This window comes from Anarrhichthys ocellatus, unplaced genomic scaffold, assembly GCF_004355925.1.
Source record: "Anarrhichthys ocellatus isolate YVR2014 unplaced genomic scaffold, GSC_Weel_1.0 scaffold17, whole genome shotgun sequence".
Lineage (NCBI taxonomy): Eukaryota > Metazoa > Chordata > Actinopteri > Perciformes > Anarhichadidae > Anarrhichthys > Anarrhichthys ocellatus.
Window position 1 is genome coordinate 1,390,318 of NW_022280047.1, and position 20,298 is coordinate 1,410,615.

The 20,298-nt window shown below is 41.6% G+C and overlaps 1 protein-coding gene across 1 annotated transcript; it reads right to left on the minus strand.

Annotated features, from left to right (window-relative positions):
- Window positions 1–10,037: 10,037 nt before the first annotated feature.
- On the minus strand, window positions 10,038–20,292 carry septin5a (septin 5a). The gene is made up of 11 exons (XM_031856562.1): window positions 19,782–20,292; window positions 17,699–17,789; window positions 17,497–17,583; window positions 15,995–16,118; window positions 15,730–15,864; window positions 13,776–13,893; window positions 13,582–13,683; window positions 12,371–12,467; window positions 12,147–12,282; window positions 11,906–12,008; window positions 10,038–11,267 (listed from the first exon to the last, which is right to left on the minus strand). The coding sequence occupies exons 1-11, from the start codon at window positions 19,854–19,856 to the stop codon at window positions 11,205–11,207; spliced, it is 1,131 nt and encodes a 376-aa protein (XP_031712422.1). The 5' UTR covers window positions 19,857–20,292; the 3' UTR covers window positions 10,038–11,204.
- Between the last annotated feature and the right edge of the window lie 6 nt (window positions 20,293–20,298).

The window sequence follows — 20,298 nt, forward strand, 5'->3', positions numbered from 1 at the left end:
CATAAAGGTTCCGCTACAAAGACGAAATAAACCCCAATATCTACCAACTAGCATTTATTGCTTTACACACGTGTTGTTTGTCGATAATAATTAAAGGACGAATATGTTTTGTTAGCTGTTGATGAGAACAAAATGAGTCTGTTTAAATTACACAGCCGATTTAAAGGGAAAGATCTAAAAATCAACACAAAGTGCATCGAATTTTTCTATTGAATTTTGTCTTTAATTTCATCCATAATGCAAGAATTTTAAAACTGTATTTCAGTTATTTTGATGAATATCCGTAACATCTACTATGGATGTGTTTCATGGATCTATGAAATGTTGATGATCAAATAATTTAAAGGTGCAATGTATAAGATCTGGCCATAATTTAAATTTAAAACATTCAAAACATTATCAACAGGACGTGAAGAGTTTACAGTGTGTCAAAGACGTCTATGTTTTGTGTTGCAGAGATATTTAATGAACTGACCATGATAACCAGCTAGCCCAGGCCCGGCCCGTCCCGTCTTCTAACACCACTTGTGCCCCAAGAGGTGTTACAAGACGAGAGCTGGTCAATCACGTGGAAAGTACAGCGTGTGTGTACGTTTCAATAGTTCGGTTATTGGATTAAATCCAAAGTGGCAGAAACAACCAAATGTCTCGTATTTTCGTGTTCGTCCTCCCCTAAATTTAGATTGTCTGGAGTCAGTAGTAGAGGTGAAATGCTGCCCCCTATTTGTTTTGAGCATGTGGCCAGATATTGCACAGTGCACCCGTTATGCATATTCTACTGTTAAAACATGAATGTAACATACATGTCAGTGATAAGCACATGTAGTAGCTACATTGATTTTGATGTTACTAAATGCAATTTTGGCGCATTACAGTCATGTGGAATTAATTTACATTCATAAAATGTATAACATTTGAGTTTGAAAAACACAAAAATACATGCCATGGCTTTGACTATGACTCCTTTCAGTAGGAATACATATTATACTGTCCAATTGAATCACTTAATCACACTTCATGTGTTACTGATCACTACTGATTTTACTAAGTTATTTGAAATTATATAATTTGACAAAAGACATTTTACTCAAGGTCCACGCACTTGCTTTTTCTGAAGCTTCTCAAACCCATATCATGGTCTTCATCAGCAGATGGGAGTTTGCTCAGTTATCATGGAGTCGGTTCAGCTGTCATCACATGACCTGTATGAAAGTTAGGTCATGTGAGAGAAACGAGGTGGTGGAAAGGAGATAGTAAACCCTAAATTAGTTTGAGTGAAGACTGTGAAATGCAGCTGAAAGCTCTGGAAAAAGTAGATCTTGAGTGTCACTATTAAACTTACGCTCTAGTATTATATATATATATATATATATATATATATATATATATATATATATGCGAGACAGTATAAAATTCACATGATTTTCTGATTTATATCACATTAAGCTAATTGAAGACAAGCAATTAGCAGTGCAGACATCCCCCACATTTATCACTGGAGGTGATTAAATCTGTTCGTATCCAATGTGAAACAAGGACTAAGAGTGGAGGTGGTAACTCTCTCTGTCTCTGCTAGGTGGCTCATTAAGCACTGAAACAGAACAGACGTTCCCAGGCCTCCTCAACAACCAGGTGACCCACAGGTAAAGACAAAGCAGTGCAGACGGACCATCTGCAGCCCAGCAACCACTACACATCTTCATCCTAGTGGATTCCCCCAGCAGGCCCTGCCCCGGACAAACTATCTTTTTTTATATTCTCCGTCATCCATGAGGCAGCTGCTTTCTTTGACCCTCCAGTCTCCTTTACCTCCCAAACCAAAGAATATTTTTCTCCCCGTTCAGACAGAGTTGCAGATATTAGCTACTTACTGTTGTTTTTTGTCTTTTTTTTTTACAGTTTTATTCCTTGTTTTAAAGAACAACGTTGCGCACAATAATGTGTGTGTGTGTGAATCCTATTTTATTGTGCCTTTCATAATGGTGCTATCAAACTGGTCCTCTGTTTTCTGAGGGTGTAGTAGGCTACATGTTGAACAGCCACATTGTGTAAACTGACAGCATCCTTGAACAGAGCGCAAGAAACAATTTGCTTTGTGTGTTAAACTATAATAAAGGAGTTATGGAGCAACCAAATATTTGCTAATCAGTTTTGTTTGTATTCCTTTTTTTCCTTCATTGTCATTATTTTTTGTGCATGTATTCATTTTTCAGCATCACTCTGTCACATATAGTTTTTTATTATAAGAACTATTAATCACAGATACTGTTTGCTTACATTTTATTTTTGCTTGATGGTTGCATAAATACAAATGGTTGTATTTATGCGTGTGCGCATCTCTTCATTAATTTTTACCTAAATAGTGATGAATTAAAATCCTTATTTTACAAACCTATTGTGCTTAGTTGTGTAATTTTTAATTATAAAATGTAAACTGCACTAACAGTCCCTAAATACCCTGAAAAAACAATAACAACCCATGCCCCTTTGCAGCACCTTTCATCAGAAGCATAAAATGGGGCAGCACTGACTTGTGGCTCAAATCAAACATCGCATTTGTTTTTCTCTGAAGAAGTATGTCAAAGTGAACTGTTAGTTGTGACCCATTCTTAGTCTAGAGTTTCTAATCCACCAAACCCACACAGACACAGAGAAGATCCAGCTATGATCCAAAAAACAATGGGAGATAGAACATCTTGATACCGAACAATCCTGTTTCCCCATCTGCCACAGACAGATCTCATTTCAAAGCCCACTGGCAGAAAGGAGGGATGTTTACAGTAAAGTCCAATTATACGTTTTCTGCCAGAGTACATCCCATGAACCATAAAGCCCATGAATTACAGCTGTCATAAGTACCGTTATTTAGAACTGAGGCAGTGAGCTGCCCCACATCTTTATCCGGTCCCTATAAATCACGGCTGCTTTCTCTGTGGAGGAACACTAGCTGTTGCTATTTGAGTGAGGCAGGACACTTCTGTGTTTGGGCAATCTGTTGTGATGCAGAGGGTAAGCTGAGCTGACCCACACAGTAGGAGGACCTGAGAGGGGACTAACCCCATCGCTGCTGCTGCTTCCCACAGAGATGTGAAGCCCTCCGTTGGGACCAGACAAACGGTAACTGCAGCATTTTACGCAGGAGGGAAGGATCTCTTGTGATTCCTATCACAACTTGTTCATGTGTCTTGAATAGAAAGAAACTACATGGGTTGTGTGCAAAAGCAACCTTATATGTATGAAGGCTTAAGCATGCATGCAGCAAAAGGCTATCAGCGGGCTGCTCGAATCTAATTTATTGTTGAGAATCCAAGATTAAATACATGTTAAGGAAAATGATTCATCTTTCATTCATATATTTAAGAATTACACAGCAATTGCAACCCAGGCCATTCTTTTATTTTTCATTTATATATTTATACAATTACACATCAAACAGGATGTGAAAACAGTGACAATGACTCCAATCACTTGGTTCCTATCCAGACAACACATTTTCCTTGCCGCACCTGTAATTTGAAACTAAATGGAAAAAAGCACAGTCACCTTTTTTTTCAATCAGGTAATGCTTTATGTGTGCATTTGCTGGGGTGATTCACCTCATGGTCATGTGGAATACAGTGCATTGGTGTATTAATACATTTGATAAATGAATCATATCAAGGATGATTTATGAAACTGTCACATTTTCTTCGTGGCATATCTGAAAAGCACGGATTGGGGACAGAAATATAAATGGCACTTTCTTTTATTCTCCAGTTTGGTTCTATTTACACAATAACCACAGAGGGAGGGAGAAACTCATCTGAAACTTCACCGTCAGCTGATCAGAATTTGGGATTTTAAGGGTTTGTAAGTCAAATAAAACGCATAGGCAGTAAAAGACACACAAACAAATACATAAGAAGAAAAACCTCATGAAAGTGGTGCAAAGATCATGAGGAACATAATCACCATTAAGATGCTGCCCGTAACACTTTAAGTGATAAATGTCACATTCTCTGTAACACGAAGTGTGAAAGTTCATTCTTCTCCTTGAATAGTCGTTTAAAAAAACAATATGAACTCTTAACATAGGAGCACTTCCTAGCTTTCTCTGTGGTTCACTAATATTCACTAAAAAGTTGAAAGTCAACACATTTGTGCAGTTAAATTATTTGACAGACATTATGCTGTGCAAACCATATCATTTTGAAATAAATGTTTTTTTTCTGACAAATTATTAATGGAGAAATGTATGACATATAGATATATATGCACAGAGCCTCAGGAGGCATCATATCATTGTGTATATTTTGTGTAAAGGAGGTAATGGGCTCCATGTGTCTAATACAGATAAGCAATTAGTCAAATAACAGCAAACTTTTTGCTACACATACACCTGGGGCCTTGCGGCCCGGGAGGGTTTGGTGTCCTGTGGCAGTCGCACATTCCTTGTGGGTAATTCAGCCATATATGAAGTAAATATTCCTCAAGTGTACTGTGATCTCTATTGGACAGGAGCAGTTTGAGGCAAAGCAACTCATCACAGAAAGAAAGAGAGACAGATTGAAAGGATGGATGGATAGATATATGGATAAGATAGTGTGGCATCACAAGGGGCCAGGTATTGGAGGGGTGCTACATTCCCTTTGTAGATCAGCAGCCACACCATAAAAATGGCCGCCGATCTACATACTACAGCTCCCAGAATGCCTCACCACTCACCCAGGTGTGGGTGTTTAAGCCACCTAATTGAGGCAGAACTAAAGAGTTGCAGGAGGCAGAGGAGAGAGCACACGGCTGGAAGGAGCTCCGAGAACAAACTTGGACTGGAGAGCTGCATAAAGTCCAGTACAGAACCAGACTGAGAAGGATTGAAAGAAAGAAGACCCGCTAGCCTGTGAAACCGAGGACATTCTAAGTTGAGTTTTTTTTCTAATACTGTTCAGTTTAACGAACCATTATCCCCACTTGAATGCTTTTGTTTGTTTTGGACTTTTGATTTAGATAAAGAGAGTTACCTGAGTTGCCTAGTAACTTTTCTAGGAACCTTTGATTTTTCTCTTTTTGTTAATTACCTTGCACCACCCCACCCTAGCCTGCCCTAGTGACTTCTCATGACATTACAGTAGACAGATGGATAGAAAGGATGGATGGATGGACTCCCCGAAAACTGGTTTCAGCTCTCTCATTTAGTTTGCTCTTGTTCAGTATTTTTACACAGTTGACAGTTTTTCTCTTATTCAGTTCAATTTATTTTTGAACAGCCCAAAATTACAAATTTGCCTCAGAGGTCTTTACAATCAGTACACGTGCGACATCCTCTGTCCCGGAACCCTCACATCGGAACATGAAAAACCCTTTAACGGGGAGAAAAGAGGGAGAGACCTGCGGGAGAGCAACAGAGGAGGGATCCCTCTCCCAGGATGGACAAAACTATCAATTTCTCCTTTATGGTATGAATAGAGTCAGACAGAAAGTCAAAGAGACAGACTACAGAATACAAGGCTTCACTCAACTCAACTTTTTCAGAAATGTATTTGTGACCAGAGAGCCCCCCCATGGGGGTCTACAGAGAAAGTTTAGCATACAGCGTGTCATACAATGCACTTCTCAGGAACGAATATAATGAATGTTACACACATTTTATATACCCATTAAAGAAGAGAATATGGGGAACAATATCATGGAAGCCATTTGAACACACTCCAAACACAATTATACTTAACTAATATAATCAACTAGAAGATGTACCACAATATCACGTATTTTTCGCCATGAGTCGGGGAGTTACGCACTCCGGACAAAGCTATGAACACAAAGCTAAAGGCTAACACGACAACCAATACATCAGAAAGCAAGAGAATTCGACACAGATTCCAGAGATATCTTCCAAATTTCTCTCCGTGAAACCATTACAGAGCTATGAGCAAACAAGCATCAGAACCACAAACCGCTTTATCAATAATAATCATAACTGCACCTCACCATGAGCTGATTTCGTGAAGAGAACTGATAAATCCCCGCTTATTTCGATTCAAATGTCGTCTTCTTCTTCTTCTGTTGTGTTTAACGGCAGCTTGCATCCTTTTTGTTGCATTACTGCCATCTTCTGGTTTCGGTCAGTTCCTATGTTCCCAACTACTAAACTTTCCCCATCAGACCCATTGCTCGCAAAAAGTTTGTAAAGCACCTTCTTCCCAGATTACTAGATCCCCACTCAATTATATTATTCAACTCTCTTCCTCTCATCCCTAGTCTTTGCATTTCTCCCAGCATGCCCCTCCTTGCTGAGCTGTGTCTAATACAGGAGGTGATAACATGTTGTACAGTTTCTGGTGCCTGGCAGTGCTCACAGAGACCGGTGGGATGCTTCCCTATCATGTGTAGTGTACTGCGTAGATTGCTGTGCCCTATTCTTAATCTTGATATTGTAACGGTAAAACAGACTATCAAAACGTACACGGTCCATGCACGTTTTGATAGTCTGTTTTACCGTTCATTCGAAAAAACGAGAATACGGAAATACCATGTATTCTCGTTTTTCGTTTCAAAACGGAAATGGGCCGTCGTATTTACGTTTTTAATAACTTTGATGTTATAACAAAGGTAACACTTGTGAGATTTGTTCAGATGTGTAAATATCAGTGTATATGTTACTGGTTAAGAGTAAATGAAGATGGCACACAGCTCAAATTGAAAAGTTTCAGGTTCGCCTGAAAGAAAAGCACTTTTATTATATTAATTTTATCAGGCGAGGTCACCAAAATGCAGTGGCGGGCCGTGCATTTTATACCTGGGCCTTCACTGCTGTCCTGCAGCTGAAATACCACCTTATAACCTCATGATGGCGCCACAGCTACGGTTATTATTAGTTTCTAGGAATATATACGTATTCGTATTAAACCGTTCGGTACGAGGCTTAGAAACCGAACAATACGTTTGAATAATACTAGTGCATTTGGAAAATGCAGAAGCTTAAATTGTGGGAAATATAATGTTTTCTGCGCTCATGTAGGAGACAACGGGCTGTGTGACCTCTGAACCGGAACAGAAAAAAACACAACAAAAAACGCTGATGCTCCGCAAGTGTTCTGGGTGGCTACGCTAACTAGTTTAATGGGAAAACAACAGCAGCAACACACATTCTGCTACACAATCAGGGTTTAGTGAGCTAACTCTGTCTCAAGTTTGCAATGTAAGTTTTCAGATGACACCATGCTGATGGGATGAGATCGCCATCAGTGGATCAGAAGTGGACCATCATTTACTAAATGAGCATCATGCTGTGTTGAAGAAGACTTGAAACTAGAGATTGAGACCATAAACTCATGTTTACAATGTTTACTGAGATCATAAATCAAGAGAGAAGTAGTCATTTTCTCATAGACTTCTATATAATCAGATGTATTTTTGCAACCAGAGGAGTCGCCCCCTGCTGTCCAGAAGAGAGAATGCAAGTTTAAGACACTGCAGCATTGTTCCTGAGCCCCTTCCTGCTCTCGAGGAGGCGCTGCAGGAGTCTTTGTTCCAGTGTCAGCTGACCTGCAGCTGCTATTATATAATTCATTTATATTCCTTTTTGGGTTACACCTCATGACAATAAAAATGAATAAAAAAAAAAAAAATATTGAATCTTTTCATTGCATTGATTCATATTTAATAATGTAGATTGCGTTGATCTTTTATCATAAGGAGATGTTAATAAAGCTGAGTGATAGTTAAAGTAGCAATACCAAGGTATAAACATTTATTGACTTGTCCTTTCGGTCACGACCCAGAGTACATGACCATAGGTGAGGGTAGGAACGTGGACCGAGTGGTAAATTGAGAGCTTTGCCTTCCGGCTCAGCTCCCTCTTCACCAAGACAGTCTGGTGCAGCGCCTGCTTTACTGCTGCAGCCGCACCGATCCGCCTGTCGATCTCCCGCTCCATCTTACCCTCACTCGTGAACAAGACCCCGAGATACTTGAACTCATTCGCTTGAGGTAGGTACTCCGTTCCCACTTGGAGGGAGCAATCCACCGGTTTCCGGCAGAGCACCATGGCCTCAGATTTGGAGGTGCTAACTCTCATCCCCGCCGCTTCACACTCGGTTGCAAACCGCCCCAGTGAATGCTGGAGGTGACGATCCGAGGAGGCTAACAGGACCACATCATCTGCAAACAGCAGAGAGGCGATCCCGAGACCCCGAACCTGACGTTCTCCACCCCCCGGCTGCGCCTAGATATCCTGTCCATGAAAATCACGAACAGGACCGGAGACAAAGGGCAGCCCTGGCGGACGCCCACCGGGAACGTGTCTGACTTATTGCCGAGAATGCGGACACAGCTCCTACTGCAGTCGTACAGAGACCGGATCGCCCGTTGTAATGGGTCCGGCACCCCATACTCCCGCAGCACCCCCCCCCACAAGAACCCCTGAGGGACCCGGTCGAAAGCCTTCTCCAAGTCCACAAAGCACATGTAGACTGGTTGGGCAAACTCCCAGAACCCCTCCAGTAGTCTTGCGAGGGTAAAGAGCTGGTCCACTGTTCCACGGCCGGGACGGAATCCGCACTGCTCCTCTTGAATCTGAGGTTCGACAAACGGTCGGAGCCTCCTTTCCAGCACCCTGGCATAAGCCTTCCCGGGAGGCTGAGTAGTGTGATACCCCGGTAATTCAAGCACACTCTCCGGTCCCCCTTTTTGAAAATGGGAACCACCACCCCGGTCTGCTAGTCCATGGGCACTGATCCCGACCCCCATGCGACATTGAAGAGGCGTGTCAGCCAGGACAGCCCAACCATGTCCAGCGCTTTCAGCATCTCAGGGCGGATCTCATCCCACCCCCGGGGCCTTGCCACCAAGGAGCTTTTTGACTACCTCAGCGGCCTCTGCCAGGGATATGGGTGAGCCTTCCCCTAGATCTTCAGGCGCTGCCTCCTCTACAGAGGACATGTTGGTCGGGTTTAGGAGTTCCTCAAAATGCTCTTTCCACCGCCCGACGATGTCCCCTGTTCGGGTCAGCAGTTTCCCCCCCTGCTGAGAACAGCCTGGGGTAAGCTCTGCTTTCCCTTAGTGTAAACTAGAGAGACTTTTAGTCAGATTACAGCAGCTAAACATGACATGTGGGAAGAATAAAGTTTAGGAGGATAAATTATACTTCGGAATATTTACATGGGTTTAAATGAAGAAGTTATTGTAAGGACATTTTTCTATTTTCCCTGTAATTAGCATCAAATATGTTATTTCTTAGATTATTGGGAAAATTACAGATCTGTAATATAAACTGTATTTAAAGTTAAGATCATACAGCAAAGAAGAAAACACGTCCATCATGATACATGTCAGATATATCAAGTGTAATATGGATTATTACCAGTGGTGGTTTACTGCACTGTACACTTTTGAGGTACTTGTACTTTCTTGTATTTCCATTTATACATTTCAGAGGCAAATATAGTACTTGTTACTCCACTGCATTTATTTGATAACCTAAGTTACTGGTTACTTTGTAGATTCTGACAAATAACACAAAATAAAAACAAGAAATAACTTACGATGTATCTTTATAGGTTAAGATAAGTTTATTGAGCCTTACGGGGAACCAACTACCCGGCAGTATATAAAGTATTTAAAATGAGCTCTACTTTTACCAGCTTCAACATTAAAGCTTTAATGCATCAATAATTATAATCTAATAATCTAATATACATTATTCTGAAAAGGGCCATTGTGCATAGTGAGTACTTTTACTTTTGGTACTTCAAGTATATTTTTGATGCTATTACTTTTGCACTAGGTAAAATTTTGAGAGCAGGACTTTTACTTCAGTATTTCTACATTGTAGTAGTGCTACTTGTAGAGAAGTACAAGATCTGAGTATTTCTCCCATCGCAAAATGTGTGAGTCACATATGTCTCTCATTCATACTGATGTCCGCTCTGACTGGCAGGGAGAAGATGCTGTGTGCAGCTCACACTCTGACAGCCGGAAGTGACGGAGGACGTCGGCGCTTCGCTCACTGGACCTTAATGTGCTTTAACTCCGTAACACTCAGAGAGAAACGATGCAGGTTGACGAGAAAACAAGAGTTTTATTTGTCACACTTTTATAAACGGGGCTCAGCTCACAGCCTTCAGGCGAAAATATGTACTGTTCCTCAGCATCAGCACACACACACACACACACACACACACACACATACATAAACAAGCACACACACATACACACATCTTCACGAGCAGAATGCAGACTCATTTCCAATGAGAGAGATTTAAAACAGAAGCATAGACACAGTATTCGCTCCTCATTGTTGATCTATTTTTACTGCAGTGGCAACAAAGCAAACTGGAGGTCATGATGCATTTGAACACGAGCGCAGGGCATCGGCTATAAAGCAGTAAAAAATAGGCCCAGAGCATTTAGCGGATATGATTAAAGAGCGCATGCTCACACATGCACCCTGCTCTGCAGCAACCCTCTCGTTATGTCAAAGGCCCTCCATTCACAGTTAGCCACTGGTAATAAGTGCATTTTCAGCTCAGCCAGCACACATATATAAAAATGCTGGGAGAGAATATTTTGACTTGACATATGTGAAAATAATGTCACATGAAATTATTTGTGAGGATCAGAGAGCGAATCAACAAGAGCAAAAGTTGGCTTTAAATAAACAAAAGTAAAGTCACTGTGGATAAAAGAGAGTTTCATGGACGGATACCTGGAGGAAATGTCTTGATATACACACACATACACACAAACACACACACTCTCTCACACACACACACACACACACACACACACACACACACAGTAAAAAACAATATCCATCAAATCTTAACATTACCAACAACCTAAATCTCTTTACAAAACATCTGGTAGCACACATCATACCCTGTCAAAATATCCCCAAAAAGTTGAGCATTGCATTTATAAATTAGATACACTGAGTAGTAATTTAAATTATGCATTTATATTATATATGTTAAGACTGTTAAACCACAGCGAGGGGATCAAAGTGGGCAAACTGGATTCAAAAGTTTCAGAGACCAAAAACCAAAAAAACGTCTCATACAAACAACCGTCCAGGCAGACAAACTATACAAAGCACCAAACTGAGGATAAATGTACAGCCAGAGTTGCCACTTGACACATGAGACCCGTGTTGTCTGAAGGTCTCGCTGCCGTTCAGGGGAGAAACAGCAGGTGGCGCTGCAGACCAGCTCTGCTCCGGGGGACAATCACTGGTCTTTGTCGTGCATCTGCTGCTGCATCTTATTCAGCATCTCCTGCATCCTCTTCAACTGCAGACAGAGAGGACGTTTGGTTAAACTCCTGAAAACATCCTGAATCTGATGCTGGTGTGTGTCTAATGCTAAAATAGATTAAAGATCATGAAGACTCTGATTTAAAAGGTGAAAATCACTGCTGTGGATTTAAATATGTGGAGGGAAAACATATATTATATGGAGCTGACCAATAATTCAGAAATACTGGAAGTAAATACATGAATTCATTCAGGGTGTTACTGATGAAGAGTTGAAATGGGGAAAGTATGGTATTGTGTGTAAATTAACTATAAAATGTGTATATATACAGTACATGCAGGTTGTAGTAAGAAATGGACATGAAGACTTAGTATATTTCTTTCTTTCTTTTTTAATAATAAACCATTGAACGACTTCAGACATTAAGTTCAAGTAAGATCCTTTTAGTCACACTTGTGTTACTAGTTGGACCATTAAATGACTTTAAAGTTACATGAAATATTCTCTCAGTGGTGAATGTGCTTCATACAATCGTTGCTCAGTGAAGTTAGCCACGATCTGAAACGGGGACATCGTACTAAACCTTCATCTCCAAAGATCTTTGACTCTTCTAGGATACATTCATAACAAATAAAAACAGAAATCAATACAAAACAGCAAAAGTTGCTTCTTACCTCTTCATCTTTCATTTTGATGAGTTTCTCGGTCTCAACATCTGGAGTGGACAGCGGCATGATGGGGATGGGACTCTCCATACGGTTGTCCTGAGCCAGTTTACTGAGGAGGACGAAGTGGAGGAAGAAGAAGAAGAAAAATAGGAGGAGGAGAGGTGAAGCAGACATCTGTACAAAAATCTGAAAACATCAGCAGATGTTTCCTAAACATTCTCTCTCTCTCTCTTCCGTCTTCACATACCTGGTCATCTCCTGGATGCACTGCGCTCTGTAGTTCTCGTAGTGGACGTCGCAGGTCACGTCTTTGAGGTCGTGCATGTGTGAACGAATCAGCATGTTCCTCAATTTCACAAAGTCACAGTGCGACTGGTTCTCCACTGAGGAAAGACAAACGTAGAACGAATGAATAATCCGACGTATACGACGTTCAAACTCTAATAACAGGCGGATGACGTCCAGACGTACCTTCAACGATTCCCCAGGGGTACAGTCTCCCTCTCACTCTCTGCCCTCGAGCCTCCACCACTGTGTTACTGCCGATCACAGCAAACGGGGTGCACTCCTGCACACAGAGACATGAAGGTGGCTTGTTGTTTTGTTTTTAACCCTGATCTATCCGGAGAAAGCTGCCTGAGCATGCTGGGCCCTGGTACACATTCGCACAGGTAGACACATTCACAAAAACCCACTGAGCACCTTCAGAGGCAAGAATGTAATTGTTGAGACATGTAAAAATAAAAATAAACAGGTTGTTGTATAATTTTCTAACACAAATTTTTCAAGCCGATCAGCGGATTCATGTCACAAACCAAAAACTTTACTGGTCTTACACTTTGTTTTGAGATCACTTAAAGGGTTTAAAGGTCACATAGATGAAGATTTAGAGGCAGATATCCAACATCTTGGCACATAAAACTATTATCTGGATGACTTGACATCCCACAAGCAGGAAGTGACATCCTTTCACACATAGTTTTAGTCATCAGCAGAAGTGTCTAATTAGTTGATTCCAGTATTATTACTCAATATATTTATATCTGACTACTCTTAAAGGTGCAGTGTGGAGGATTGGGTGGCTTCTCGCGGTGAGGTTGCAGATTGCCACCAACTGAAACTTCTCGTGTGCCAAGTGTAGAGGAGAACTATGGTGGCCAACATGAAAACGCGAATGACTATCTAGAGCCAGAGTTTGATTTGTCCTTTCTGGGCTACTGTAGAAACATGGCTGCAGGCTCCGTGAAGAGAACCCACTTCATATGTAGATACAAACGTGTCTTTCTAAGGTAACGAAAACACAACGATTCTTATTTTCAGGCGATTAAACAATTAAGAAAAGATGTTTAATAGTATTATATTTAATTTATGCCAATAGATCCTCCTTATTGCTACATACTGTCCCTTTAAGCCAACAAAATGAATAAATAAATGTAGAAAATCCAAATAATAATATAAAGACAGACATTCCTTTTGGTGTCTCGTCAGTATTTTTTGAGAGAGGGCGTGTTGGGTGAACTCTAAAATCCTGGCATTGACCCCGAGTGAGAAAACATGTTTTCCTGTAAACATATTACAAGTGAAATGACTCCAATCTGAGGCCAAAGTTACAGTTATTCCACTGACAGTGAACCAGTTCAATAACTGGACTCTGTCTCAGGTATCCGACTGCTCAGACTCACCTTCAGCTCTTTGTCAAGCTGTTTAAACTCTTCATCCTCATCAGAGTCACATTCGGGGAACTGGTACACTTTGATCCCAAACTTGTCTATTTCCTCTCGTATCTAAAGATGAATCAGATGAATGGTTACAGTGACCAACCTGCAGATGGTAAAACATGCTGAATTCACTGTGGAGCTGCACTTCTGGGACTCACTCTGTCTTTGAGCTTTTTGATCTCGTTGGGCGTGAGGCAGTCGGCTTTTGCGATGAGTGGAATTATGTTCACCTTTTCGTGTAGAGCCTTCATGAACTCAACGTCCACCGGACGCAGCCTGTGGAGGAGAAAACCCCGGAGTGAGAAGGAAGTAAAGTGATTGAATTTGTTGAAATTGTTTGAATGGACGACTCCATGCATAAAATACAAAGGTAGAAAAGGTGTTTCCTGCTCCGATCTCAGCCATATAAGAGTGAGATTAACACAAAAATACTGCTGGGTGTCCTTGGGGTACATCCCAAGTCTCTTAATTGCATCCCCGTTTCCCTCACTTGCATCTTTTCCTTGCATCTTAGTCCCTCCCACCAGGTTTCTACCGACGTATTGCGTAATATTTATTACTTATTTGCATCTGTACGTTTTGAAATTCTGATTGTGACATAATTATTAAATAACCCAGAATATGATTATGGTGTTTTTTGCACACTGGAATTAATTCATTAGGCTCAATGTTTCGGGGGTAATTGAAATGATATAACTCATCAAACCCGACACTCAGGAATGATCAGCCTCGCGTGACTGAATGAAATGATGATAAATGATGTTAAAAGTGTTTTAGTCTCTCCAGCTCTCTCTCACTTTAATTGTATCCGTAATAAAAGTTATTGAAGGAAATATTAAATCATGAAAGGACAAATCTTTCTAATAAATGAAAAAAGTTGTTTGTGGTTCTTTTGTTGTTCAGTCCTACAATGAACATTTATTTAAACCAGATGGTGAATCAGAAAACTCATCAAATATAAAACTAGAGTTTAATCTGTGATCTGTCTTCACTCTGGTATGAAACTCCAGTGAGATTAAGAAAAATCAGATCAGTCCGATCAGCTGCAGCGTCCAATCACATAACTGATGAACAATGAGGGGGCGTGTCGGCCGTTAAAACACTTCCTGGAAGTCTGTTCTCGTGGGTCCTCGCTCATGGCTCCTCGGAGATCCCTCCTTGCTCCTCGCTCCTCGTTCCTCAGAGCAGAAATAAGAGCTTCGGGACAGCCGTCAATATGGCGGCGCAGAACAACTTCTGGTTCAAGCGAGGAAATGACAATTAAGAGACTTGGGATGTACCCTGGGTGACACGTGATGGAGGACACCTGCTGTGACATCACTAAGTGGGGTGTGGCCAGAAAAGCATGCAGTCTTGGATGTCCATCCATCCATCCATCCATCCATCCATTTTCCTCCACTTATCTGGGGTCGGGTCGCGGTGGCAACAGGCCAAGCAGGCTGACCCAGACTTCCCTCTCACCGGCAACATGTTCCAGCTCATTCTGGGGGATCCCGAGGCGTTCCCAGGCCAGCTGGGAGATGTAATCCCTCCAGCGTGTTCTGGGTCTTCCCCGGGGTCTCTTCCCAGTTGGACGAGTTGGACAGTCGGGCGAGGTGACTGAAGTCCGTGGGCTGCTTTTCATTGGGGTCGTTTTGAACCGCTCTTAGTCTGGGCTCTCCCCTGAGACCTGTTTGCCTTGGGAGACCCTACCAGGGGCTAATGCCCCGGACAACATAGCTCCCAGGATCACTGAGCCACTCAAACTCCTCCACCACGTTAAGGTGGCGATTCGCGGAGGAGCAGTCTTGGATTTAAGAGCAAAAAATTCTGATGATTTTCTCAGATTTCTGATTTCTTCTTAAGAAAAACTATGAAGCTCTTACTTTGATGTTCAGTAATGACCAAAACTCTGAACACTTTTCCTTTTGTGCCCCCTTTATATGGGATCATCTTTGCATTCATTTAGTTTTTCCATGTACATTTTCTCATTTGGTTTCCCTTTTCTCCAAAGCTTTCCTGTATGTGCTGAAACAAACTCTTTCTCTTGCTTTGGAGGGGAACACATCCGAAGAAACACACCATAAGTGTGTGTGTGTGTGTGTGTGTGTGTGTGTGTGTGTGTGTAATTACCCGTGCCCAAATGGAGGGATGAAGTAGAGGCAGCAGTGGACTCGGTTGTCCTGGATGTTCTTTCTGTTCAGCCCGCTCTCATCCCTGAAGTACTGCTCAAACTGCTGATCTATGTAGTCTGTGATCGGCTTCCAGCTAAGACACACACACGCACACACACACACACACGCACCACAGACTACATTAGCAGCTCCTCCGGGCACTGTGAATTCAAGCGAGCATGCTGAATCGGGCACACGTCAGACCAGCAGGTCTTCCAGCTCACCACTCGTTGTTGTTGACGGCGTCTCCGAACCCCGGCGTGTCGACGATGGTCAGCTTGAGCTTGACCCCTTTCTCCTCGATGTCGACAGTGTGTTTGATGATCTCCACGGTTTGGTTGATGCGCTCTGCAAAGCATCGACACAGAGAGGCAGACGGTGACGGGGAGCAAACGAGGTGAAGCGGCTGAAAGAGCAGGTCGGGGATGAAGTGGAACAAGACGGTTGATGGTGCAAAATGAGCCCTGATGGAGTAATTCAGGTCTTTAAATTGTCTTTCTGTGCCTTCAGCAATGGTGGCATGATTGATGGGCATCATCATTGATGGACACTATGGACATTGAGGTAATGAATATATACTTGAATTGTTTTAAAAGGTTACATAATTGCCTAAAACAGCTGGGCACTGTAGATTTTAGCAAACATTACTCAAACGGGAATAAATAGTGCATTTTCTTGGGGACTATTTTCAGCGGGGGATTGATACACATTTGTTGCTCAAACACAGATTGCACCGAATTAGTTCAATTATAGCCCAGTTATATTGTGTTTACAGTTAACTAAATTAAAACGGGTCACACCGCACAAAGTGGTTACTATATAGATATTAGTTGTTACTTAATATTTAAACCCAGTAACTGCCAGGTGTAGCTGTTGCATCGCTAACGGATAAAACCAACAATAATGTATGAGCCATTTAGTAAAGAGGTATAAGTTGACACATCAGATCTGTTATAATGATGTTACATTCCACAAAGATCACACAATATACCTTAAGTTACAAAGTAATTTGTCAGAAACATTAGAGACTGAGTAGCAATGGTTTCGTTGCATAATCCGATGTTTCCTTCTCACTCTCAGCTCCATATATATTGCTACCTCAGAAACACACCCTATTATATTGCATATCTATGAATAAAGAAACGTTACACCGACATTCACAATGGATTGGCCACAGATTTGAGTTAGTATTTACTCAGACATTTCTCTCGCTTGTGCAACCTGATTTCGTAAATAACTAGTTTGAAACAAGCTAGAAGTTGCAACGAACAAGAACAGGAGGAACTTAGTGACGGATTAACAACTAGCTGGTGAAACGGCGTCTATAGCGACTTGAGTATTTACAGTAGCAGGACGGTGTAGGTTGGGCTTGCCTCAGAATAAACTACAGTGTTCATGTTCATCGAAATGAAGGAACATGTCATCGGTGCAACGGTGAGCTTTATATATGACACGGAGGAAGAAGTTAAATTAGGTTTTATTAAGCTACACAGACAAGAGGCTACCTATTAGTAAGGTCAAGGTTCAACATCACCAGACCTCTCCTTTAACTGTGCAACAGTAGATGGTCTGCTGCACTAAATGGTGCCAGTTAAATTAGGACATTTACAAACTAAACTGGACTTCTTCGATGTAGCTGTGTGACGACCGTTGCTCCGGTTTAAATAAATACCAGAGCCATGCGTTCATTATGACTGATACACAGAGATAAATAATAGAGACCCACCTTCAGCATTCAGTAACTTCCTGTCTTTGTAGAGGTCTGTGAGGAAGAGGCTGTTGACCAGAGTGGATTTTCCCATACCAGACTCTCCTGCACAGACAGACAGAAGGTCACAATGTGTAAACTATGATGCCCTTTTTTTTAGGAGCATTATACAAGTCCAGTCAGTTTTCTGTCATGTTTGTGTCTTCGGCTACAAACTCACCTGCCACCATCAGCGTGAAGTCGAAACCTTTCTTCACTGACTTCCTGTGGACCTGGTTGGGCAGAGTTGCGAAACCCACATACTGCTTCTCCTGGGACAGAAAAAGAAAGGACACAAAGAAGAAGAAGAAGAACACGGCATGTATTAGTGCATGCTTTGAGAAAGAAAGTGTCAACAACGTTGGGCTACAAATAATGGTTGTTTTTATTATAAATGTTTCTGACAATCATTGTAGAGCTGAAACAATTCAGTCGATGGACAGGAAAATAAACTTGCAGCTGTTTTGATAATTGATGAATTGTTTCAGTCATTTTTCAAACAAAAATGTTAAATATTCTCTGGCTGCAGCTTCTCATTTGTGAAGATTTGTTGCTTTTCTCTATATTATGTGATAGTTAATTGACTATCTTTAGGTTTTGGACCGAACAACACATTTGAGGAAATTGCTGTTTTTCACAATCTTCTGACATTTTAGGGCAAACATGTAATCCATTACTAGAAAAACAATACTCACTAATAATCTAGTAATGAAAATATGAGTTAATTGCAGCCAAATCGTCGTGATAAATCAATTGGTAAATCAAATGGCTGTTTAACATTGCTGAAGCCCAAAGTGATGTCTTCAAATGTCTTCATGCTTGTTTTGTTCGACAATGAGTCTAAAGCCAAACATATTTAGTTCACCATCACAAAAGAACAGTGATGGAAGGTAACGAAGTACATTTACTTCATGTAAGTACTGCATTTAAGTTACATTTTAAGGGACTTTTTCTGCTACTTTAGTTTAAGATAAGATGATTATACTTCATGTCCCTTTATATCCCTAAGCTGTGTAATGTGTTAATATTATATGCATTATTCTGAAATGGGCCATTCTGCAAAATTAGTACTTTTACTTTTGGTACTTTAAGTAAACACTTCTCACTGAGTATTTCCACACTGTGTTATTACCATTTTTATTTCAGTAAAAGACTGAGTACTTCTTCCACCACTGCAAACGACAAACAAAAGTAGCAAATCACTACATTTGAGAAACTAGAACTGGAGATTATGTCTCTTCTATTTGCTTGAAAAATAGTTGAAACGATTAACTGGTTATCAAGAAAGTTACTTATTCATTTTCCAGCTCTCCGATAAAACACCAGAAGCCAGCCGCTTTAAAATAAATGAAAGCAGACAATAAATAACTGTGAGAGTGCTCAGAGGGGTTTCTAATGTAAAAACAAAACGTTTCTGGTCGCGTCCGGTGCAATAAAAAAAGGACCACAACAGACAGGAGGCGTCTATAACACAAAAAATCTACAACTCCATGGAAAAAACACGTGCTCAGCATTCCTTTTGTGAGCAGCTGAGAATAAACCAGCGCCTCAGATTTTCCACAGAAACGCACAAAGAGAGCCACGGGATACCAGTCGCCCCCACTGTGGCGCACAGTAGCTCTACTAGTCCTGCAGGGATTTCTCTGCTGCATCTGGCAGAACGTCATCTTCACCCGACAGCACGCAGATATGAATACACACTGTACAGACAGAAGCTACATTCAGCAGACCTGAAAAGCTCTTTTCTGTCACTCTGCAAACACGCCAGCCAGACAAACAGTCAGAGTCCTTATAAGCTGTCATAACATGTCACGGGCATTTCCGATGGCCCCCTCGGGTGAGGATTGCATACACACACACACACACGCACGCACGCACGCACGCACGCACACACACACACACACACACACACGCAAGCACGCACGCACGCACGCACACACACACACACACACACACATACACACACATACACACACACACACACACACACACAAAAACACAGGCAGTGCAACCAGTACATGGCAGACACACTTGTCTTAAATCCAGAAGAGAGAGAATGAGGAAATCTGTACAGAAAAGAAAAATCATCTCAGCAGTGAATCTGTCATTGGAGCTCTCACACACCTTCACAGAAAAGATGTCAAAGGATGCTGGCAGTGAGTCCACAAGTGTAATCCTGAACCCTGTCTTTATTTTTCCTGGTATTTAGAAAAATGTTCCACTCTTTTTTATCTATTTCCACCCCCAGAAATCCAACTTTTTACCTTCTGCCTGGCTGTTCTCACTCGTGGGCACAGCAGCCGTTCCACCAGTTTTTCTTGCAGCATGATGGCATCCATCCCAAACTGCTCCGACACTGACGGACAAAAATAGCTACGGGTCTCAGACAAATTGAAAAACAGCCCAGCAGGGAGGGGGAAAAAAAAAAGTGAAGCCTCGAGACCTTGATGAACTCGTCCCTCGCTCCGTGTCGGCTCCCCAAGTTGTCGCTAACACATCTCTTTCCTGTTTGTGCTCTATAAATGTGTGCCCTCCTACTTTCCTTCTCTTGATTCCCTTTCTTTCCTTTTCATTTCTTTTTTTCCTCTGCCCCGCAGCGGTCCGACTCTCCCTGTTCAGACAGGTACGGAGGAATTCTCGCAGAGAGAGAGGGAGACGGAGAGAGGGAGAGAAAGAGAGAGAGAGAGAGAGGTGGCAATTTGAGGGAGGAAACAAGGGAGGGATGGAAGAAGCAAGCGTCTAAAAGAAACTCATTCATTCAGTCCGTATTCCCTCCCCCCC